The sequence below is a fragment of the Oncorhynchus kisutch genome, linkage group LG10 (assembly GCF_002021735.2).
Source record: "Oncorhynchus kisutch isolate 150728-3 linkage group LG10, Okis_V2, whole genome shotgun sequence".
NCBI classification, from domain to species: domain Eukaryota; kingdom Metazoa; phylum Chordata; class Actinopteri; order Salmoniformes; family Salmonidae; genus Oncorhynchus; species Oncorhynchus kisutch.
In genome coordinates, this window is record NC_034183.2 from 48,025,385 (window position 1) to 48,048,814 (window position 23,430).

The 23,430-nt window shown below is 42.2% G+C and overlaps 3 protein-coding genes across 7 annotated transcripts in view; 1 reads left to right on the top strand and 2 right to left on the bottom strand.

The window, feature by feature from the left end:
• LOC109897253 (procollagen galactosyltransferase 1-like) overlaps nucleotides 1-2,025 on the bottom strand; it is a 34,710-nt gene extending 32,685 nt beyond the window's left edge. For 2 of the 3 annotated variants that reach the window (XM_031833842.1, XM_031833843.1), the window contains exon 1: nucleotides 1,021-1,599. The gene's annotated coding sequence lies outside the window, so the exon portion shown is untranslated. Of the gene's footprint in view, nucleotides 1-1,020; nucleotides 1,600-1,929 lie in introns of those variants that run through there. The other variant, XM_031833844.1, reaches the window with a different exon arrangement.
• LOC109898272 (gastrula zinc finger protein xFG20-1) lies at nucleotides 1,664-12,243 on the top strand. 2 transcript variants are annotated; one of them, XM_020493182.2, is made up of 7 exons: nucleotides 1,981-2,097; nucleotides 2,474-2,561; nucleotides 2,658-2,766; nucleotides 3,011-5,046; nucleotides 7,621-7,757; nucleotides 8,068-8,173; nucleotides 9,642-12,243. In XM_020493182.2, the coding sequence occupies exons 4-7, from the start codon at nucleotides 4,743-4,745 to the stop codon at nucleotides 10,283-10,285; spliced, it is 1,191 nt and encodes a 396-aa protein (XP_020348771.1). In that variant the 5' UTR covers nucleotides 1,981-2,097; nucleotides 2,474-2,561; nucleotides 2,658-2,766; nucleotides 3,011-4,742; the 3' UTR covers nucleotides 10,286-12,243. The 2 variants fall into 2 exon arrangements, with proteins under 2 accessions (XP_020348769.1, XP_020348771.1); XM_020493180.2 differs by lacking the exons at nucleotides 7,621-7,757; nucleotides 8,068-8,173; nucleotides 9,642-12,243 and having other exon boundaries at nucleotides 1,664-2,097; nucleotides 3,011-3,858.
• LOC109898274 (peroxisomal membrane protein PMP34) lies at nucleotides 10,712-23,142 on the bottom strand. Of its 2 annotated transcripts, none has more exons than XM_031833845.1 (9): nucleotides 22,214-22,274; nucleotides 21,760-22,101; nucleotides 19,104-19,220; nucleotides 17,678-18,875; nucleotides 16,374-16,459; nucleotides 13,744-15,564; nucleotides 13,458-13,570; nucleotides 13,067-13,169; nucleotides 10,712-12,842 (listed from the first exon to the last, which is right to left on the bottom strand). In XM_031833845.1, the coding sequence occupies exons 6-9, from the start codon at nucleotides 13,997-13,999 to the stop codon at nucleotides 11,914-11,916; spliced, it is 1,401 nt and encodes a 466-aa protein (XP_031689705.1). In that variant the 5' UTR covers nucleotides 14,000-15,564; nucleotides 16,374-16,459; nucleotides 17,678-18,875; nucleotides 19,104-19,220; nucleotides 21,760-22,101; nucleotides 22,214-22,274; the 3' UTR covers nucleotides 10,712-11,913. The 2 variants fall into 2 exon arrangements, with proteins under 2 accessions (XP_031689705.1, XP_020348772.1); XM_020493183.2 differs by lacking the exons at nucleotides 10,712-12,842; nucleotides 13,067-13,169; nucleotides 13,458-13,570 and adding an exon at nucleotides 22,489-23,142 and having other exon boundaries at nucleotides 14,221-15,564; nucleotides 17,678-17,773; nucleotides 18,727-18,875; nucleotides 21,760-21,911; nucleotides 22,035-22,101.
• Nucleotides 23,143-23,430: the final 288 nt, after the last annotated feature.

The following is a 23,430-nucleotide window of genomic DNA, read 5'->3' on the forward strand; positions in this document are numbered from 1 at the left end:
TAAATGCCCTGCCCCTGAATTAAATGTGTGCTTGCAGAAAAATACAGACATCAGGCTGTAGATAAGAATATGCACATGCATTAACTGTACAAAATATTAGGAACATCTTCCTAACATTGAGTTTACACCGCCCTTTTCCCTCAGAACAGCCCCAATTTGTCAGGGCATGGACTCTACAAGGTTTAGAAAGCGTTCCAAAGGGATGCTGGCCCATGTTGACTCAAATGCTTCCCATAGTTGTGTCAAGTTGGCTGAATGTCCTTTGGGTGGTGGACCATTTTTGATACACACAGGAAACTGTTGAGGGTGACAAACCATGCAGTTCTTGACACACATTTGAACTGGTGCGCCTGGCATCTAGTACCATACCCCGTTCAACGGCACTTAAATATTTTGTCTTGCCCATTCACCCTCTGAACGGCACACATACTGCACACAATCCATGTCTCAATTGTCCTTCTTCAACCTGTCTCCTCCCCTTCATCTACACTGATTGAAGTGGATTTAACAACTGACATCAATAGGGGATCATAGCCTTCACCTGGTCAGACTATCATTCTGCCTGACATCCTGACTGGAATAGAAGAGGGAAAAGAAAGAAGGTTGAGGTAACGGAAAACATTTGATTTTATAATCAGTGATGCACTTACTATACCAGCAAGGAGAAGGTGTCACTGTCAATCCACATCATTGTTTTACAATTCACCATGATATTGCATAATTTCCCCAATTCCAGAGAAGAGGGCCAGCTACCAATAAATATAGAAAAAAAGGCAAGACTGGACTGGTCTATAATAATAATGATGATGATGGTAAGTACTCTTCGGCAGAACTTCACATCTCACTGTAGTCCGAATGTGACTACGCTTTCCATTGCCTGTACATCAGCCTAAGTTAAAATGTAATTGTATTAAACATTCTGGCTTGTACAGAAACTTTCCAATTGTTTTGCAGTGCTTTAGTTTCAGGCTGTGTAACCAGAAACGGGTATAACAGTCTGATTTATTAGCAGAATCTCACCGATGCACGTTGTAATAGTGTCCAATATGGTGCATGTAAAAGAGCTTTGCAGTGCCATTGACAGCTTGCATCTCAATCTGGAGAGTAAGTGAAGATCACCAGTTCCAGACAGGTATCAAATCCATACTATTAGCCATAATAAAGCGTGTGGAAAAGCAACATTTTACTCAAAGTTAATCTTGTGGAATTACTTTTTTTTTTTTTTGGTCGGCGAACATTTTGCCACTCGCAGCACTTCCTGAAACTATTCATCACTAGCCAATCAAATATCCAGGACCGCCCTGTTATGTTGCATTATGGTAATTGTAGTGAATGTGTTTACCTCAAATCCTATGTGTGTTATGTGCACTGTATATGGATTAAGCCTAAAAACTGTCTTTAGTACACTATAATCGTCTTTGATTATCTGGATCCTATACAATATTAGATGGAAATCAACCAACTGATAATTAACAGTTTATGAACTACTTATAATAATTTAACCTCCCTTTACTCGATATAGTTATGGTAGTTGTTAAATTAAAATGTTCAAAAATTATTCTCCCAAATGCTTTTTAGATACAAAGTTGCCACTTATCTTTCCTGCGATTTCCCCTCCGATCCTGTAGATGGAACCATGTGTCTTTGTTGTGTGCATGTTTGTACAAAGAACTCGAGGCACACATTGTTATATTTAACAAACTAAATATTTGACAGCTCGTTGAAAGTAATACATACAGTTATCAGCATATTTTAGTTATATACTTTTGCCAAAATGTCGACAGCTTTTTGTTTTCAAGCACAGCTCGTTTCAGTCATGGACGCGTTATCAAAAACAGCTGTTTCAGAAATAAGCAAACTGGTCGACATCGAATCAAAGGTTTTAAAATTAGAAATAACGCGTGGTCGGAATGAAATAGCAGCACTTACAGAGAAACTGCAGTTGATGGAGAATTTGCTTTGGATCGACCGAGGGCACAGGCAGCACGCAACCGCAGATACACGCACGAAAACACCAACAAGAGTGAGAGACGGTTCAATGAACGATTATTGTGAAATACCTCAGTCTGAGCCCAAAAGACCTGCAATCAAAAAAAGGTTTGCAAAGTTGACTCTTATTCAATATTCCATGGGCAGGTAATGTAATTGTGTGTGTATGTGAATATATCTGGGTCAAATATGTGTGCTGTGTTTAGTCCCCAAAGTGCACATGCCTAATTTGCTATAGTTTTTAACCCAGGTCTGGATTATACTGGCCACAAATCACAGATATTAGAATGATTCTGCATGAAACCCAGTGCTGCTTGAATCCTGTGGCTTCTGCTTGCTCTTTGGGTTTAGGCTGGGTAACTGTAAAGTAGTTCTTGATCAATGCTGATGTAAAAATAATTGTATCAAATATTTTATTTATTGATTGAACCCCAACCTTTTTTATCTGTCAGAACTTAATATATTTGTTTTCTTGTATGCTTAGTGAGAGTTCTTGGGAAAACATTTGTCCTCCCCAAGAGATGCACGTCATCCATCCGGTTGAAGATAGTGCTCTTGTTTTGGAAACAGTGGTAAGTTATGAACTGTCATTCCTTCTGTCAAGTAGCCTTACTGTAATGTCCTTCTAGTTACCATTTTTTGCTGAGCTATTGTTATTTACCCTAAAGCCTACCACAGTGGTGAGAGACCAGCCTAAGTTGATTGTGATCAAGGAGGAACCTTCAGAGGTGGACATATGGGGTAGTGGGCCAAAGACTGAACTCATAAATGAAAAGGGTGAGTGTTGATGGGTTAAATCACATGAGGGCCTGGGTGCCAAATAGTACACTGTCAGGGAGGACAATGACTTGTGTTGGCATTGCTGAACAGTTGGGTAACCTAGACGGTTGGGTAATCTAGTGCAATAATACAATAGGCAAAATGCAGAAGCATTGGCTTGTCTTGTGTAACTGAATAAAGATTGAACTGTTTAATTCTGTTCTAAAATATATATGTATACATGCCTTCCTGTGTCAAACAGAAGCAGCAACATCACTTGATACAGATGTTGGGTGTCTTGATGTGCATCAGCATTGTCCAGACGGCTCAGACAAACACCCTATGCTTACTGAGAGCCAAGTGAACCACAGCACTCATCCGCCCTCATCCAGAGTGCAATTGGAGGACCTGGACACACATTGGATGCCGCCTGCATGTTCACAGAGCCAGGATGCACAGCAGATCACACCTGCTGCACAGAGAAACTCCATAACTGGAAACAGCTCTGGTGGTATAACAAATGTGCCCTTTCAGAGTTTCAGTGTGGCAAAGTCAAACATGAAGATCCACAGCCTGAGAACGTCAGGAGCTAAAAGATTTGGCTGTATGCAATGTGGCAAGAACTTCAGGTGTTACAGTCAGCTGGAAATACACCAGCGAAGTCACACTGGAGAAAAACCATACAGATGCACGCTGTGTGGAAAGAGATACGCACAGAAAGGGCATCTTTATACCCACCAACGCACCCATACTGGAGAAAAACCATATCGCTGCCTCGACTGTGGCAAGAGCTTCATTCAAAAATGCACTCTCGATATGCACCAGCGCACCCACACTGGAGAAAAACCTTATGTTTGTGTGAAATGTGGAAAGGGATTTACTAAAAACTGTAACCTTAAGAAACACATGGGTGTACATACAGAGTTCAGCATGCATGTTTACAGTGAGTCCAGTTTTCAAGAGGACAGATGGTAAAATAGACCATCAGTACTAGTACCAACCAACCAGCCTCTGCAGTGGATTTGATGGACTTCAGTCATTAAAAGTTTTCCTCATAGAATAGAAGTTTTTGCTTTTCAGAAAAATAAAGGTGTCCCTTTTTCAACATTTGCTAGGTCTCTATTTTGCTGTCTGTCATATTTTTCCTCATTTCAAATGGGTTTGGAGGTGAAATATAGCCCTGAAAGTAACAGCCAACTGCCAAGGTGTCTAGTTTTTTTAAATTGGCTCTAAACATTACTGCATTGAATTGTGGGATATTTGACAGTAAACCATGAAATAAAGCTCAACAGAAGTGTGTCCGTGAAAAAAAAGTCAACGTGACCTTTACTTAATGCTTTACGGTAAAGTATCCCACAATTCAATGCGGTAATGTTTCGATTAATGAGTGAGAGGTCTATTCAGAGATACTTTTGAGAAGATAGGAAACCATTGCATTCTTATTAACGCCCATTATCTACGTTGCTCGCGCCTCGTCAATGAGCCGCGCGGTGTATTCTGGGACAAGGAGTATATATATATATTCTATAATAGTTTATATATAGTATAATATTTTCTTTCAATGAGTGAATGGGAGTCAATTGGGCGCTAGCGCAAAACCCCAATATTCGTCAACAAGAAGTACAACATTACAAATATTTTCCGAGATGTGAGATATTTTACGTGTTCTCTGTAATATCGTATAGCTTTTGCATCGTGACATTACGTACTGTCGAGGAAAATAGGCATTACCCCGACTTTGAGAAGGGATTGCGTGACGATTAGTTTAGCAACTGCGTGAAAACTTGAACGCGATTGGTCGAGAGTCTGCTGGTGATGCGTTTTATAGGTCATCCATTATTTTTTTAATGGGATTTCTATCTCCTAATTTATCTATTATCTCTGGTCTGTTTGAGCTAGCTAGCCACCCAATCAATGTCTATTATTATTCCGTTTTATTAATATAGCCAGCCTATCATACGCGTTGGACTTAGTTTCTTTTTAAAAACAAAACCATGAATACGATGATAAATCGGGGAAGTTTTCAGACCCAGTTAGTTTCCATTATGGAAATGCTAAGCAAAGCTGCTGTGGTTGAAATCGGTAAACTTGTCGACGAGTGCTCGGCGGTTCTCCGTTCTGAAATATCCCAACAACACATGAACGAGAACGAGGCATTAAAGAAGAAATGTTACCTGCTAGAGATTGAATTAAAGACGGTAAAACTGCACGAACGTAAAAGGGTCATTGCCAGCCGTTGTCAGAATGGAGTTCAGGTCTCGGGACAAATATTTACGCATCAAGCAACTGAGAACCGAGGTGAGCATTTTTAGACTGTAACGCTTTAATCCATGATAGGTTGCTAGCTAGCAACTGTAGCCGATTAAAATACATTCCATGATTTACGATTTAGACAAGTGTGGGCGGGCTTTAAAGATACACCTAGTGATTTCAGCACCCAAAGAATAGCCCGCAATAGCTGCACACATTGTTCTGTGTAATTGCGGGCTATTCTTTGGGTAATGTAATCAGTACATTATGTTGGTTTTTGTTAACTTTTTATGTGACATCGGCCGAACAGCCACGTACTCCATCTAAACGTGACTCAATTCTCAATTTCGGGTACAGTTCTAGAAACATAAAGCTCTCTACTTTCATATCACATCAAAAACATGAAACAAATTAAAATTGTACAGTTAACGTTACTGCACTGTTTTAACACAGTTGCAGCCGACAGTATTTTTCGGTGACATGTTTGTTGCGTCCATCTTCCGTTTACACCAAGGTGTTCGGAGACGTCTTCCAGCTGTTTTCCGTAATCAAGCGATGTAAACATGGACATTTGTCACTGTCAGAACCCTAACAATGAGAAGGTGTGTAGTAATTGAACCTTTTTGATTTTTGAAAATTATTTCTCGCGGATATGAAATATGCGTTCGTTATGTTTTCAAAATCATACCGCAAGCGATGCATTTTAACGTTCATAATGAGTGTGGGTGTCTTAACAAACTTCCCACGCCAGACGATCTGATTATCAATATGTACTAATTAGTAGTTAGATCTACTAATGTACTAGTTAGATCTGAACCAGGGGAGACTTTAAAGTCCAGACGGATTACCAGGACGTGTACTCAAAGCATGTGCTGAGCAGCTGGCAAGTGTCTTCACTGACATTTTCAACCTATCCCTGACCTGGTCTGTAATACAAACTTGTTTCAAGCAGACCACCATAGTCCCCTTGACCAAGAATTCCAACGTAACCTGCCTAAATTACTATCACTCTGTAACACTTGCATATAAATGCTTTGAAAGGCTGGCCATTGCTCAAACAGATGCAATCTCTATTGCACTCCACACTGCCCTCAGCCATTTGGATACATGGAATACCTATGTAAGAATGCTGTTCATTGACTAGAGCTCAGCATTCAACATCATAGTCCCCTCCAAGCTCATCACCAAGCTCAGGACCCTGGGACTGATCACCTCCCTCATCAACTGGATCTTGGACTTACTGACGGGCTGTCCCCTTCCAGGCGGTGAGGGTAGGCAACAACACATCTGCCACACTGACCATCAACCCGGGGCCCCTCAGGGTTGTGTGCTTAGTCAGAGACCTGGCAATGTGGTGCCAGCGCAACAACCTCTCCCTCAACGTCAGCAAGAGAAAGGAGCTGATCGTGGACTACAGGAACAGAGTGGCGAGTATGCCCCCATCCACATCGATGGGGCAATAGTGTAGAGGGTCGAGAGCTTCAAATTTCTTGGTGTCCACATCACTAAGGAATTAACATGGTTCACACATTTGTGAAGAGGGCATGACAGCACCTCTTCCCCCTCAGGAGGCTGAAAAGAATTGGCATGGGCCCTCGGATCCTCAAAGTTCTACAGCTGCACCATTAAGAGGATCTTGACTGGCTGCATCAATGCATTGGAATGGCAACTGCAAGGCACCTGACCGCAAGGCGCTAAAGAGGGTGGCGCGTAAGGCCCAGTATATCACTGAGGCCGAGCTCCCTGCCATCGAGGACCTCTACCAGGCAGTGTCAGAGGAAGAACCCAAAAATGTGCAGACTCCAGCCCCCCCAAGCGATATAGGCTGTTTTCTGCTACCGCATGGCAAGTAGTTCCAGTGCACAAGTCTGGAACCAACAGGACCCGTTCTACCCCCAAGACATAAGACTACTAAACAAGACTTCTAAATAGCAAATCAAATGGCTACCTGGACTACCTACATTGGCCCTTTTTTTGTACTGACTCTATACCCACACATACTTACACTGACACCCCAACTTACACACACTACATAAGCCCACACACTTTCACACTCGCCACATACGCTGCTGCCACTGTCTAATATCTATCCCATTGCCTAGTCACTTTACCCCTACCTATATGTACATAGCTACCTTAACGACATTGTTGGGAAAGGAACCATGCAAGCATTTCACTGTTAGTCTACACCTGTTGTTTACAAAGCAAGTGACAAATACATTTTGATTTGATATGACAAATGTCCTCTCTATGCCCACAATGCTTCCATTCATCTTCCCATTAGACAAATCTGCAAGCATATATGTACTTCCAAAAAAGGTCTAAATAGAAATGTATAAGCAACCAGAATTTTTTTCAATGTATTGTTTTGACTGGAAGAGCTACCAAAATGCACCTCTTCTGGTAAAAAAACAAACAATATTTAATTATTTTTTTTCGGTTGCTTGTCAATTTTTATTTAAACCTTTTTTGGAAGTACATACCGGGCGTAACAGCAGTAAATGACGATAGTTGCCTGCGTATTTGGACATTATAACGCTTGCAGAGCTGTTTAATGGGAAGCTGAATGGATGCTGGCTCAGCCACGGTCAGTATATTCATGATAGACGTTTCCATTTTCAGAGAAGCAGTCTGCCCCCGCCATAGAGGGTGTCTTTGGTAAGGACTGGTGCATGGACCTATGGAGAAATGGAGACTCTATCCCTCAGGATAAAGAGACAATTGGATCGGTCATTTTGGGCGATGGTGACGTCACTCAGGTCAGATGTATTAATATCCTTGAATAGTGCATCTCTGCTAGCCAGGCTGTCCTACTTTGTTCCCTTCCCCTGACCTTAGTCCTACAATGTTTGCAGATCTGTAAGGTGACAGACCAAGCAATATGGTGTAAGCGCCACACACCCCCACTGGTGTTTATACCTATTCAGATCCAAGGGTTAAGGAGCGAATTGGGACTGGGAAGGGTTATACTCTTGGATCACAACAAAGGTTTCAAAGGTTCTTCTGTTAGTCGGAATAAAAAAAGAACCATGTGTTGTCTAATAACGGTCACTCACCTGTCTTGTGTAGGCAATAGACTTGGTGGACAATGAGCCCGAGTTGGTGTTTATCAAAGAAGAGCTGTTTGAGGATCAGCCAGTGGACCAGCAGAGGGGACATGCAAGCAACAGAAAAAGTATGTGTGTCGTGATCATTGAGAAATTCTGACAGCTCATTCTAATGTAAAATAAACAACATCCTTTCATGACGGATGGGGGCAAGTTGCAATTGTAAGTCAGTCTCTGGATAAGCATTGTATGCTACTATGACTAGTTTAAGGAAATAGGGCTGTGGCGGTCATGACATTTTGTCAGCCTGTTATTGTCATGCAAACGACTGCTGGTCTCACGGTAATTGACTGTTAATCGCCAGGCTCCACTCATACAAGCCACTGATGCGTGCCTTTGGAAAGTTTCCATAAAAAAAAAAAAAAAAAAAAAGAATAAATCAATTGACTACAAATTCATTCTTTTAGGCAGAGCTAAAGAAACATTATGAAATGAAGAAAATGTATTTCAGAAGAACAGAATGAGTTGGACTACTTACTGTTATCTGGCTATGCACCACGCCATAGGCTTGTTTATTTAGCAGACAAGATATGCTTATAAGATGCGTGCCAGTATTTTATATGATTATACGATTTTAAAGTAAGAAGAATATAATTGAACTTACCTGAATAAAATAGAATGGATGTTGCTCATATGAAGTGGCTATGTTGAGCGTGAAATGTATCATTTGAAACAGGTCATATACGCTAGATTTAGAGTTATTTGGAAACTTTAGTTGTGAACGATTACAAGCCTTAGAAATTAAGACATATGGGCTGCTTGTGCTCTTGCCTCAGGTTGCACATGCTGTTCTCTCATCAAGTGATCATATTTTCACCCATCAGACTTTTCTCAATTTAATCTTGTCTTTACTGCTATGGAAATCAGTTTAGATGTATAAATCCTCATTTATCAAATGGTCAAGAACCAAGGCAAGATAAAATAAATAAAGACGTCATCCATATGCACTGGAAAAGTGGAGGAAACTTTACCGTCTGTATGTTTTTCACTCATGTTGGGTAGGCTACTCCAGTAATTTCACTGCGCCACAGATGATACACCCCCCCCCCCCCCCCCCCCCCCCCCCCCCCTCCCCCCGGAGTCTTTATGCCAAGGGCTCTCCAACCCTGTTCCTGCAGCTACCCAGTGCTTAATTTGGGAAACCAAGTGAAATCTGTTCAGGAACAAGGATAGTAACATGTTTTCCAATGTTTCAACCTATTGATCAATTTGAAGAAAGAAGTTTAACAATCTCAGTTTTAAAACCACATACTGTTTTGATGTGATTTTTTTGATTGCGTTTGCATTGTCTGTGGTTGGAGGCGAAGTAGTGCCCTGAGTACCAGGCCGTTAGCAACCTGATGAATTAGTGAGTTGGGCACTACTAAGGAGATTACCATGACTCGACTGTCACATAGAATTTTACTGCCGTCGTGACTCATGACTGCCGCTGTGGCAGTAATATGGTCACTGCAACAGCCCTATATGGGACTGGTTATTGAATTGTTTCACAGCTGTGATGCCGGTGTTGAGATTGTTTTCATTTGTACTGTACAGGGAGTGTAGCAGTGGAGGATGCTCCAGGAGTAGAGAGAACAGCTGCCAGTCAACTTCACCTATACCAGGGGGACTTGAACACATACCCTTCAATGCCTGACCCTGCAGGCAGCCATCAGGTACAGCATGACACAGAGCAGCCCACATCCGTTGAGAGCCTCATGGAAGACCCCACTCTGGCTGGTCTGGTTGACAACACACCAGAGCCTGGCCCTGACACAGCCGATGGAATGTACATGGACTATCCTCCCCGCAACACATACGCACCAAGAAACCGGCCAAGCCTCCAGCAGGGAACTGGAAAAGACCTGAAGCAGCAGTTTGACTGTTTGTTTTGTGGGAAGAGCTTTGGTTATTTAAGCTACTTGAAAGTCCACATCAGACGCCACTCTGGAGAGAAACCGTTTGGCTGCACAGTTTGCGGGAAGCGCTTCGCTCAGAAGACGTACCTGAAGCTGCATCAGCGTACACACTCCGGAGAGAAACCCTACAGTTGCACAGAATGTGGGAAGAGTTTCTCTCAGAAGAGTTCGTTGAATGTCCACCTCCGGAGTCACACTGGGGAAAAGCCTTATAGCTGTGTTGACTGTGGGAAGAGCTACACCTATAAACACGGTTTTAACACACACCAATGTTTCAATTAAGGGATTAGGGAGTAGTCATTTTATATTGTCAATTTGTTTTTAATTTACATTTCAACCTTGTTTTGAAAACTGGCAACCGAAACATCTTTAACCTTATTGTAATCATGGTGGTTTTCAGTAGGTCAAGTTTGTTTTTAAACTGTTGCGCTACTGTGTGCCCTAATGAACATTACCCAGCTGTTACTCTTCACTACATGGCAGAGAACTGTTCCATTCAAGTTTTCCCTCTGCGCCGTCCATAGGATTGCACACACACTGTGCCTTCTTGTCACACAATTGGCAAGAGACTATGCCCCACTGTTAGATGAGATTTGAGTGGCATTTTTGAACAGTGGTTGTCCTGATACCAGTTGTTTGTGCTACTGTGAAGAATGCCAGTGTGGTAGACCGATCATGTAAAAACGTGTGCCAAATTTTCTGTCATGAATTATGAAATTAAAGTAACACGTACAGTAATACATTTACTTACTTGTTCACATTACATATTATAAAAATGTAAACATGGCAAAGATGAAGTTATACCCTTAATGCTGCTTTAATTATGAATGTTTACAGCAGATAAATATTCCAGAAAAACAACTGACACAATCATGGAAGCATTATGTACAAAGTGCACTGCTGGGAACAGAAATTGAAGATCTCATGAAATGGATGTTTTATGTCAATTGTACCAATGTATACAGAGGACAATGCAGATATAGTACCAACTGCCATCTTGCACCAAACATTGGCAGGTTCAACCCTTGAGCCTAAAATATAGAACAGTGGTAAGTGAACATTACAGTACTTATGAATAGTGCAATACTCATGCACCACGTTCTTTGCAAAATAAAACTTCATAATTCACCTTTTGTAGGTAAATCATACCAGATCGCCTAAAACATCCTGTTATTGTAGCTAATTCAGACAAATTAAGTGTAATAAAAAATACACTTAAAGGCTACAACATACTGTAGCGTATATGGGGGGGGGGTCTCCCGACTGGGACTCCCAGGTCCAGCATCCAGATCCGAACCCCTTGACAAGGTCGTTGGGTTAAGGTCACGCCAATATTGTGAAGTATGACCTACATTAGACAGTATTTGGTTCTCCAGTTTGAGCAGACACACAATCCTTTAAAGGGGCAATCAGCAGTTCAGATAAAGAGGCCTCCCCACCCGTTTCAGTAAAAAGCTGAGTGCTGGGCCTTGAGAAATGAAGGCTAACCACTCAAATTCAGAGCTATCGATGTTCCATAAAGTGCAGACTGACCATCCATACCAAAATTATAGCCTCAAAACATGGTTAAAACTATTTAGAGTGGCATGTAGCCTAGTGGCTGAGTGCGTTGGGCCAGTAACCAAAAGGTCACTGGATCAAATCGCAGAGCTGATAAGATGAAAAAGCTGTCGATGTGCCCTTGAGCAAGGAACTTAACCCTAATTGCTCCTGTTAGTCGCTCTGGATAAGAGCGTCTGCTAAATGACTAAAATGTAAAGTGTTTATTTACAAGCTTATTTTGGGTTCTGATGGTGTACAACAGTTCAACTAAGCTCACGAGGCATAAATAAGTTATGGATGTAAAAACGGATGTAGCAACTGTAGATTGCCCCTTTAAGTCAAGAGTATTGCAATCAACAAAAAATACTTCATTTATTTTTATGAACAGCCATGTGTGTTTGGAGCAGTTGCTGATTGACAAAAGACAACTGACACTTAGAACATTTGTGCACTTGCGTCTTCTTTTTCTTATTTTCTTCCTTTTGACCGTGAGCTTTGGCCAAGTGCTGAGTGAGGTATACTTTCTGGGTGAAACCAATTTCACATGTGAGGCATTTGAACGGTTTCTCACCAGTGTGAAGGCGCATATGACATTTCAGATTGCCCTTCTGTGTGAATCCTCTCCCGCAGACAGTGCACGTGTGGGGTCTCTCTCCAGTGTGCACCAGGTGGTGTATCCTCAGGCTTGACGGACAGCTGAAAGACTTGCCGCAGTAATGACAAAAGTACTTTGAGCTGTTCGAGGCCAGATAATCGGGAGCAACACATTTGTGTTTTTTGAGCTGAGTTTTCCCAGGATAATAGTTCTTACACACACTGCAGTACAGTGACTTGTGAGATTTCATATGCATCGTCAGATGGTTCTGCCGCAAGAAAGTCTTCTTACAAATCACACAACTTAACTTGTTTGTGTCGGATTTACTATGGGAGTGCAAGTTAAACCTGTTAAAGTAACTGAAAGTCTTCCCAGCTTTGCTTTTTGACTTTGCTAAAGACTTCTTTGCATACGTTGGCTTTGTGATGTGTTCATCTTGTCCTTCGTTGGGCAACAGCTCGGTATCGTCTGGTAGGAACTCATTTGTCTCATCGTCCTCAATGGGAAAGACATGTTCGCCATATTCCTCCTCCAATCCGTCGATGGATATGAAACGTAAAGTGTGTCCTGTGGAGACATCCGTAGTAGACATCTCCAGTACCTGTTTATCCCGTCTCTCTGGCCTGTCCTGCCGGAAGGAATCAAAGGATGGATACACGTTGGAGGGCCCTTCTCTTCCATTGTCCACTAAGTCGTCATCTCCTGAAGCAACAGATAAAATACAAAAATAATACAAATAAGAGTTGTGGTTTCGATTGCCTGTCCACCTATTCATGAAAAGCAATGTCCAACCTCCATGATGACCAAATAAGAGTCACATTGGCTTATAACTGTGGTATCAAACGCATAGAGTTAAACCTATATGATTTAGCACTACACCAGCCAGGCAAATCAAAAATCTCAGATTAAAACCTCTAACAACTTACCATCTAAAATTATTGTTGGTCTTTCCTGTGGGTCTCTGTTTATGATTTCCACCTCAAAATCCTCCTCTTTAACATCAGCTTGGCCTGAAGGCACCCCTGTTGACTACGAGAATAAGATAAATATTTTTAGAGCCACTTGAAAAATGCAGACACTAAATAATAAAATGCATTAAAGGAATAAGACTTCTAAATATGACAGAAAGAGTAAGTGTCCATAATGTAGGGTAGCCTCGGATTCACTCATTTCAAAGAGCTGGGCATCTGACAGCATGTCCTCTGGTAAGCCTGAGTCCTCTGTTGGTTTCCACAATCCTGCCTAGTGCTTTCTCATATCAGTGTAGATGAAGGACAGCAGACGAGGCAAGGAAAACTCCTCAGTCTCCTCACTCACTTTGGCAGTGTGTTGTGGACTGTTCTCTGTGCTGTTAGGATCCCCATGGTTCCATAGATCAAGACACCATTCCTTCCCAAATATTCCTTCGATGGTGGGGGATCCGTTTAGCCCTGGAAGAGAAGGCAGAACTGAATTGACACTTGGGCATATTGTGTCATAAACACATTGTCCCCTATAGGGTAAAGACACTGTATAGACTAAAAGGGAAAGGAATGAAGACTATAATATCCCCATTCTGCATGCACCCTCGTCACGGATGCATTATAAGAGGACCACAACATACCTCTGTCTACTCTGGTGATAGTTTCACCAGTTTGAACACCAACAGAGCGATAGTTTCCAGCCAGCTTGGGAGCTGTGCTTTTCACAATTGTCAGTTCACTTTCCAGATTATGCAATTTCTCAGTGAGAGACTCATTTTCTAAAGATATTCCCGCGTATTCGTCGTCAACCAGTTTACACACATGAGCCATTGCGGTTCTAGACAGTATTTCCATGATGGAGGACAGTTGTGTGTGAAAAGAAGCGCGTTTAGACATGGCTCTGCGTTAATTGTCCAAACACCGTTTGAATTGATATTAAAGTTGTTTAAACTAACCAAATATCTCGCCAATTTCGAACACAAAAAGCGTACCTAACCCAGCTGCTGAACAGTATCTAACCGGGAACAAAAATAAGAGGCAATGGAAATTCAACTTCCGGCCGACGCATATGTATGACGTAAAAACAGATTACAATAGCGTACATGTGGATAAAAATATACGTTAAATCGATTTTTTAAAATTTGATTAAACATATAGCACCGCAGTAAACACTACATTTTAAACCTTTATTTTGTGGGGCTGTGACCCCATCTACTGGTCCAAAATTATATTACTGTAAAAACAACTTTAAAAAAACAAAAACAACGCTCCACATCAGTAAAAGTACGCAAATCAGAGGAAATAAACGATTTTTAAATGACAATCTTGAAACGACAATTGTTGATGCATATTTAACCTGGTCCCAGGCTCTCTTCTCTCTCAGAGAGAGCTGGCTGAAGGAGATGAAAGCATATGGTCAAAAAAGCTGAAATGTACTTATTTGAGCAGCAACATTTTATTTCTATCAACCTTTCTGAGAATCTGAAATGTTGGTGAATTATCCATCCATCATATTGGACAAAAATGAATTTAAAATACATCCCTTAATTATTCAACACGTTTGTCAGAGAGCCAATTAATGACAGAATGAAAACATTTCCCAGTGATTTGACAAGAGCAACAATGCATCACAAAATAGCTGCTTAACTAAATCCACAAATTAATCTTAGAATATTGAAAAGTACAAAACGATGAAATCCACAGGAGTCTGAGGAACAAGTGGTGTCTACTTCCACAAAATTGTCAGTTCTAGAAAAATAAATAGACAAAAAACCTGGGACAAGGAGAGCTCAGCCATGGCTAGAAGGGATCAAGCTTTTGTAAAATTAACGTCAGATTTGGTTTTTCGTAGCAGGTTAGGAGAATTTACGTAGCAGGTTAGGATAATTAGGCTACGGTTATGAAAAGGGTTATTCATGTTCATTTTATGGTTTTGAGCTAGCGCCCAATTGACTGCCATTCACTCCTTGAAGGAGAGCTCTCCTTGTCCCAGAATCGCCCAGAATGCACCGTGAGTCTACTGGGTGAAGCGTTATACATTCATTGCCCAATGGGACTCCCATTTCATCCTTTCTGTAATATCTCTGGTACAGTCTCAGCTGGTCTCAGTTCGATTCCTTCCCCTCCCTTTGCCCCTAACCATTTCATGCTTGCATGTCTGTAAGGTGGAAGAAATATGGTGGAAGATTTACCCCTAGCTACACTGCTTATACCGACCCAGACCCTTTATACATGCCAACATTGAGGGGTTATGGCCAAGGGGAGACATATGGCAACAATATGGGATCGGATGTCTGATGTCACAGACAGGCTAGTGGCTGGAAGCAGGCCTCTTCACTCCCATGACACTGAAGGTGCTGCTGGCTATCTTCTCGTAGAGCAGGAACATGAGGGCAGCGGTCAAGACGGTCTGCAGGAGTTTAGCTTCCAGGCCTTTGAACAGGCCCAGCATGCCATACTTCCTATGGGTGGGGGAAAGCATCAAAAAACATGATATGTAGGCAGTGATAGAAAAAGTACTCAATAGTCATACCTTAATAGAAAATGACTCAAGTAAAAGTCACCCAGTAAAATACTTGAGTAAAAGTCTAAAAGTATTTGGTTTTAAATATACTTAAGTATCAAAGTAAATAGAATTTCTAAAATGTACTCAATTGTCTAAAGTAACAGTATAAATAATTTCAACTTATATTAAGCAAACCAGACAGCACAACTTTTATTTTTATTGACAGATAGCCAGGGGCAAACTCCAACACTCAGACAATTTACAAATGAAGCATGTGTTTAGTGAGTTCGCCAGATCAGAGGCAGTAGGGATGACCAGGGATGTTCTCTTGTCAAAATGTAACGAGTACTTTTGGGTGTCAGGGAAAATGTATGGAGTAAAAAGTACATTATTTTCTTTAGGAATGTAGTAAAGTAAAAGTTGCCAAAAATATAAATAGTAAAGTACAGATACCCCAAAAAACAACTTTAAAGTATTTTTACTTAAGTACTTTATACCACTGTATGTAGGAGATGAAAGCATTGGCTGCAATCCAGGTAGTCTTAATTGCAATGGTGCTGCATAGATGATCAGCTCTCACAACTCCTGGAGAAGTGTTTGACATCTCAAGAAACACATTAATATGGTATAGCAATCCTCGGAGATGCACATCACGATGGCAATAAAGACAATCTGGAACACAACCACTGACTTTAAGTCTGGGTGTGGTACCAGTCATGGTGCTTTTGAAATAAGGTAGGCAGGTGTGTGCGTGTGTGGACCAACCTCACTCTATTGATCAGCAGATACATCACACTTCTCAGGCTGTTCAGCAATGGTGATCTGTCTGTGTGCTGCTTGTGTTGACCAAACTGAGAACGAGATGCAGACAACGAGCAGTGAAATTAGCACCCAGAGCTTATTCCACTGGAATAACACTAAACATTGGGATAACCCAATGTTCAGAGCAGAGCACTAAAACGCAACATCCACACTGGCAAGCAAACATATACACAATCACATTATAGACAGACAACCCTCATGAAAAAGTACTACATAATTACTACACAAAACCTATTTGTGCATTAGTGGCAATGTAGAGATTTGAAGGGATTGTGTAGTGAATGTGTAGTTTACACACTACTCAAGATACACATGTATGGTTTTGTAGTGGTCAGTAAGGAAAACAGTAGTGTTTAGTAGTAATCAGGTAGAGATTTTTACTACTTGATGTTGTTAGCTGTGGTGTTTGCTAGCACCGTTGAAATGTAGCCCGTTTTCGTTATGCTAGTTAATAAGTAGGTGTTCGTAAGCAAATGTACAGTAAGTTCATATTGTTATACTTACCTCCTTTGACCTGTTGCCAAGGAGGCCCTTGACATAAGACTGGAGGCCATTGTTGGTAAGGTTAATATTGCTTATCAAATATTTATTTGTTTGTCTTATGTGACTTCTGTTAGCAGTGGATTGATAATGGCTTATAATTGTTTGTTTCTTGTACTTGTCTTTATACTCTAAATACAGATAAGGCTTTAAAAGGATTAAAAGATGTAAATAAATAATTATTTTTCTATTACATTTGTATAAATGTATTATTTCTTGTTATGATATTAACTACAGTTAAACTCAAGGAAATAACATGCGCACTAGTGTAGTAGTGACACAGTAGTGAAACAAGGAGATGTCAATAGTGAATTTGAATAGGCAAACAGTAGTAAATGTCAGTTTTCAATAGTCATTCAAAAGGGAAAAGGAAATGAAAAGGTATCAAGAGCAAATCAGTACTGACAACACTACACACACTGAATGTGTAGGCATTAAGTACGAAAATAGTGAACATGTAGGAATTGTGGTAGAATGTGTAGGTTTTAAGTAGTAGATACCCAAAAGCTCAGTAGTTGCACAGTAACTAGGAAATATGTAGTGTTCACAAGTCTTGAAACGTCCCAATTTATCACTCATTACTACACATCTCAATAGCAATCAATTAGTATAACCCAGTAGGCTTGTGTAGAGCTTGGGTAGTAGTGATTCAGTAATACTTTTTCATGAGGAACATTCTCACAATCACACGCACATACTGTTCTTACCCTCAGGATGGACTGTACAGTCTGTAGTGGGTATGTGAATGTGGTGGCCACTGCTTTGGCTACGGCACCAATCAGAAATATCTCCAGAGACAACAGCTAGAGAAATGGACAGACAACAGTATCAGGATCAGTTAGTTCCAGTTTAAATAGGGTTGGGCAGGTATATGATAATACAGAATAGCAAGGTATTTTTATATATTGGAGGTATGACTTCCAATACAATGGAAGCGTTTGTTAATAAATGTCAATATTTGTACTTTAAATCAATATTTTCAATCAAAGTGTACACTGATGCTTATTTATTAAACCCTCTTAGGCCTCACTCCCCCCTATCTGAGATACTGCAGCCCTCATCCTCCACATACAACACCTGTTCTGCCAGTCACATTGTTAAAAGGACCCCAAAATACACATCCCTGGGTTGCTCCTCTTTTCAGTTCGCTGCAGCTAGCGACTGGAACAAGCTGCAAAAAAACACTCAAACTGGATCTCTTCATTCAAAGACTCAATCATGGACACTCACTGACAGTTGTGGCTGCTTCACGCGATATATTGTTGTCTCTGCCTTCTTGCCCTTTGTGCCGTTGTCTGTGCCCAATAATGTTTGTACCATGTTTTGTCCTGCTACCATGTTGTGCTGCTGCCATGTTGTTGTTATGTTGCTACCATGCTATGTTGTTGTCTTAGGTCTCTCTTTATGTAGTGTTGTGGTGTCCCTCTTGTCGTGATGTGTGTTTTGTCCTAAATTTGTATTTTATTTTGAATCCCTGCCTCTGTCTCCGCAGGAGGCCTTTTGCCTTCTGGTAGGCCGTCATTGTAAATAAGAATTTGTTCTTAACTGACTTGCCTAGTTAAATAAAGGTTACATTTTAAAAAATGTAATAAAAAGTACCGGTAGAAAGATAAAGCTAATGATTCCACTTTGCTTTTCAGTTATACCATTTTTTGTTAGTGAGGGAGGACTACAGGGCTTTTTCCCATCAATGAGAATGAAATCTAATTGATAATTCTGCCCAGTCTGAAGTACACCCCCCCCCCCCTCCCATTACCTCTCTGTGAACCAAGCTTCTCAGCTGCCTCTTCAGGCCCTCATAGATCATGAACTGGACAGCCGGGTTGAGCACCAGCAGGAGAGAGGGGAATGTCCCGTTCCACAGGGCCCCCACCCCTTCGTCCTCAATGATCTGCACAAAGGCATCTGAGAGGAGAAGAGAGGGATACTGTTTACCCTAGAGACATTCTGACAGTGACAAAGAAACCAGACTAGGAAAACAGTAGTACAATGTGTGTTTTCATGTGTGTGTGAAATAAAAAGAGAGAAAGACAGAGGGAATGTGTATGTGTGCGATACTTTAGTGAGAGAAAGAAAGAATGACACATCTACAACATTATCCGTTTCCAACACGCATACTGCTGCTGCCTTTACCCATGATGCTCGAGTAGTTAGTGGGACGGATGTCTGCATTGCGAAACTTTGCTCCTTGAAGCTTGAGTCGTGTGTTGACCACCCACAGCGGAGTGGTCACAAGCACGTTCACTACACCTGCACACACAGAGACAGAGAGAGAAACCGAGAAACCGAGAGAGAGCTTGGAATCATTCCTTGACACTAAGTGTTAATCAAATCAAACTTTGTCACATGCGCCGAATACAACAATTGTAGACCTTACAGTGAAATGCTTACTTTACCAACGGTGCAGTTCAAAAAGAGTTAGGAAAAAATTTACCAAATAAACTAAAGTAAAAAATTAAAAGTAACACAAAATAACAATAACGAGGCTATATACAGGGGGTACCGGTACCGAGTCAATGTGCAGGGGTACAGGTTAGTCTAGCAGCAGTGTCAATGTAAAGAGTCTGGTGGCCATTCGATTAATTGTTCAAGCGTCTTATGGCTTGGGTGGTAGAAGCGGTTAAGGATCCTTTTGGCCCTAGACTTGGCGCCCCGGTACTGCTTGCCGTGCGGTAGCAGAGAAAACAGTCTGACTTGGGTGACTGGAGTCTGACAATTTCTGGGGCTCTGACACACCTAGTATATAGGTCCCGGATGGCAGGAAGCTTGGCCTCAGTGATGTACTGGGCCGTACACTACCCTCTGTAGCGCCTTGTGGTCAGATGCCGAGCAGTTGCCATACCAGGTGGTGATGCAACCGGTCAGGATGCTCTCGATGGTGCAGTTGGAGAACTTTTTGATCATCCGGGACACATGGAAAATCTTTTCAGTCTCCTGAGGGGGAAAAGGTGTTGTCATGCCCTCTTCACAACTGTCTTGTTTTATTTGGACCATGATCATTTGTTGGTGATGTGGACACTCCACTACAGCCCCGTCAATGTTAGTGGGGGCCTGTTCGGCCCACCTTTTCCTGTAGTCCATGATCAGCTCCTTTGTCTTGCTCACATTGTGGGAGAGGTTGTTGTCCTGGCAGTGTCTCTGACCTCCTCCCTATAGGCTGTCTCATCGTTGTCGGCGATCAGGCCTACCACTGTTGTGTCGTCAGCAAACTTAATGACTGTGTTGGAGTCATGTTTGGCCACGCAGTCATGGGTGAACAGGTACCAGGAGGGCACTAAGAACACACCCCTGAGGGGCCCCAGTGTTGCGGATCAGCGTGGCAGACGTTGCCTACCCTTACCACCTGGGGACGGCCCATCAGGAAGTCCAGGATCCAGTTGCAGAGGGAGGTCCCAGGGTCCTTAGCTTAGTGATAAGCTTTGTGGGCACTATGGTGTTGAACACTGAGCTGTAGTCAATGAACAGCATTCTCACATAGGTGTTTCTTTTGTCCAGGTTGGAAAGGGCAGTGTGGAGTGCGATTGAGACTGCGTCATCTGTGGATCTGTAGGGGCGGTATGCGAATTGGAGTGGGTCTAGAGTATCCGGGAGGATATTGTTGATGTGAGCTATGACCAGCATTTCAAAGCACTTCATGGCTACAGATAGTCATTTAGACAGGTTACCTTAGAGTTCTTCGGCACAGGGACTATGGTAGTCTGCTTGAAGATACGTAGGTTTTACAGACTGGGTCAGGGAGAGGTTGAAAATGTCAGTGAAGACACTTGCCATCAAGGTCAATGCATGCTCGGAGTACGCACCCTGTGGCCTTGGGAATGTTAACCCGTTTAAAGTGCTACGGGGCAGTAATCATTTAGGCATGTTAACTTCGCTTCCTTTGGCACAGGGACTATGGTGGTCTGCTTGAAATATGTAGATATTACAGACTCGGTCGAGCAGAGGTTGAAAATGTCAGTGAAGACACTTGCCAGTTGGCCCAGGTATGCTTTGAGTAAATGTCCTGGTAGACCGTCTGGCCCCGCGGCTTTGTGAATGTTGACCTGTTTAAAAGGTCTTGCTCACATCGGCTACTGAGAACACACAGTCGTCCAGAACAGCCGGTGCTCTCATGCATGCTTCAGTGTTGCTTGCCTCAAAACGAGCATAAAAGACATTTAGCTTGCTTGGTAGGCTCACGTCACTGGGCAGCTCGCGTCTGGCTTTCCCTTTGTAGTCCGTAATAGTTTTCAAGCAATGCCACATCCGACGAGCGTCAGAGCCGGTGTAGTAGGATTCAATCTTAATCCTGTATTGACGCTTTGCTTGTTTGATGGTTAGCCTGAGGGCATATCGGGATTTGTAATATGCGTCCGGATTAGTGTATCGCTCCTTGAAAGCGGCAGCTCTAGCCTTTAGCTCGATGTTGCCTGTAATCCATGGCTTCTGGTTGGGATATGTATGTATGGTCACTGTGGAGACGACGTCGTCGATGCACTTATTGATGAAGCCGATGGCTGAGGTGGTAAACTCATCAATGCCATTAGATGAATCCTGGAACATATTCCAGTCTGTGTTAGCAAAACAGTCCTGTAGCGTAGCATCCGCATCATCTGACCACCTCCGTATTGAGCGAGTCACTGGTACTGCCTGCTTTAGTTTTTGCTTGTAAGTGGGAATCAGGAGGATAGAATTTGTCAGATTTGCTAAATGGAGGGCAGGGGAAGAGCTTTGTATGCATCTCTGTGTGTGGAGTAAAGGGGTAACTTGGTAAGTTAGCTAGTATCAGCGTCTGGGTCCTATGTCGGCCTACCTGCAGCAATGCCCATTAGCAGGTCTCTGCTTGGAGTTGACTTGTGTCCCCGGAGCCAGCTGGCTCTCAGGCTGTGGAAGCAGTAGAAGTAGACGAAGTTGGAACAGCAGAGACTGCAGATCACTGGGAGCCAGCCCCTGTAGGGCGCCAGCCTGCAGAGGACAGGCAGGGGGACAGACACAACCTCGGGTGATTCTGTTCAAATAAATAAAAAATGCTAAAAGAGCAGAGAGAGAAAGCAGAGCGAGGGAAAGACAGAGCTCTTGTTTACTCACAACCCTTCTTCCTTGACAATCTCTGACAGAATGGCAGGAGTGGACCTGGCTTTCCTCTTCTCATCCACTATAGAAGAGGAACAGATAGAAGAATAGACATGAGACTTGCACAGAGATATCTTATGTCCTCTATTCAGTTTTGCACAAAGGCGTAAAGATTTAGAGGTAGCTAGCCTTACCTTGCAGCCGTAGTCTTGCAGTGTCAAGTGGGAAGAAAACGGTCATTGCCGTCACACTCCCCTAAAAACATATAATCCTATACTGTCAAATTTAGGGTCTTCAAATGTGAACATTTGCTGATATCAGACTAACCTTATTTATAGGGGATGCCGGTTTGGCAGTAATGGCCTGTCAAATAGCAATGTAAAGAAAAAAAATACTGCCCCTTGTTTTCATGTATTGCAATAACCTACTGTTAAAAAAGGCAATGCACATAAACAAAGTTTTTACTTACCGCTGCTCCTGCCATTGCATGCACCAAGCTTTCGTACGAGAAAACTTCAGCAAATCGAAAGGCTTCAGTGCTCATTTTGATTGCGGTAGATACAAATGTAAACTTGACAGTTTTGTTTGCAGTCCACTATGCACAATAGTTTGGGAATAGATATAGTTTTTTCCCCCAGTTCATTCCAGAAAACAACTACGCATCTGAACTCTTGTGATTGCTTCTCATAGACATGAACCCAGAATGCGCTTCTCGCTCGTTTTAGATCCAGGTCGTTCGTATAGCCAATGGTAGATAGAGTCCCCTTTCCCAATAAGGTGATTGGGCAATAGGTGATTCCGCTTGTTAATTTGATTGGCTTTTCCTTTTGTCATTCAAACAAATGAAACAGCAGGTTTGCGTTCAGTATGGTTTTAAGTTCTGGAACGCTCAATTGAACGGAAACGGTGCTGGACTGAATGACCAGGTGAAGAACGCGGCTGGGTTTGTGTCATACTGTACTGTATTTGGTTGGGGAACGCCGTCCGCACTGCCCTTTAAAAACACTCAATACTTTCAAGCCACACCCACCAAACGTACCTCAAAGTCTGCTCAAGAACGTTGTGGGTAAACGTGTCGTTCAGTACAAACCGTTCCGCAACGTAGAAAACGTTCAAGGGAACTGAACGCATCTCAGGCCTGTCCAAAGAAACGGTACTGCAGATAGAACAATGTGTTAGTTATTCTAGGCTGCTGAGGGGAGGAAGGCTCATGTCTGTAATGGAGCAAATGTAATGGCATCAAACAGCAACCACGTGTTTGATTTATTTGATACCATTCAATTCATATTCCATTAATTCCGCTCCAGCCACCAATCTCCTGTGGTTTGGAGTTACTTTTCTCTAAGATCTTTGGCTTGGTGCTTCTCCCACAATGTTTACCGGTCGTCACAGTTACCACACCAAAGTCATA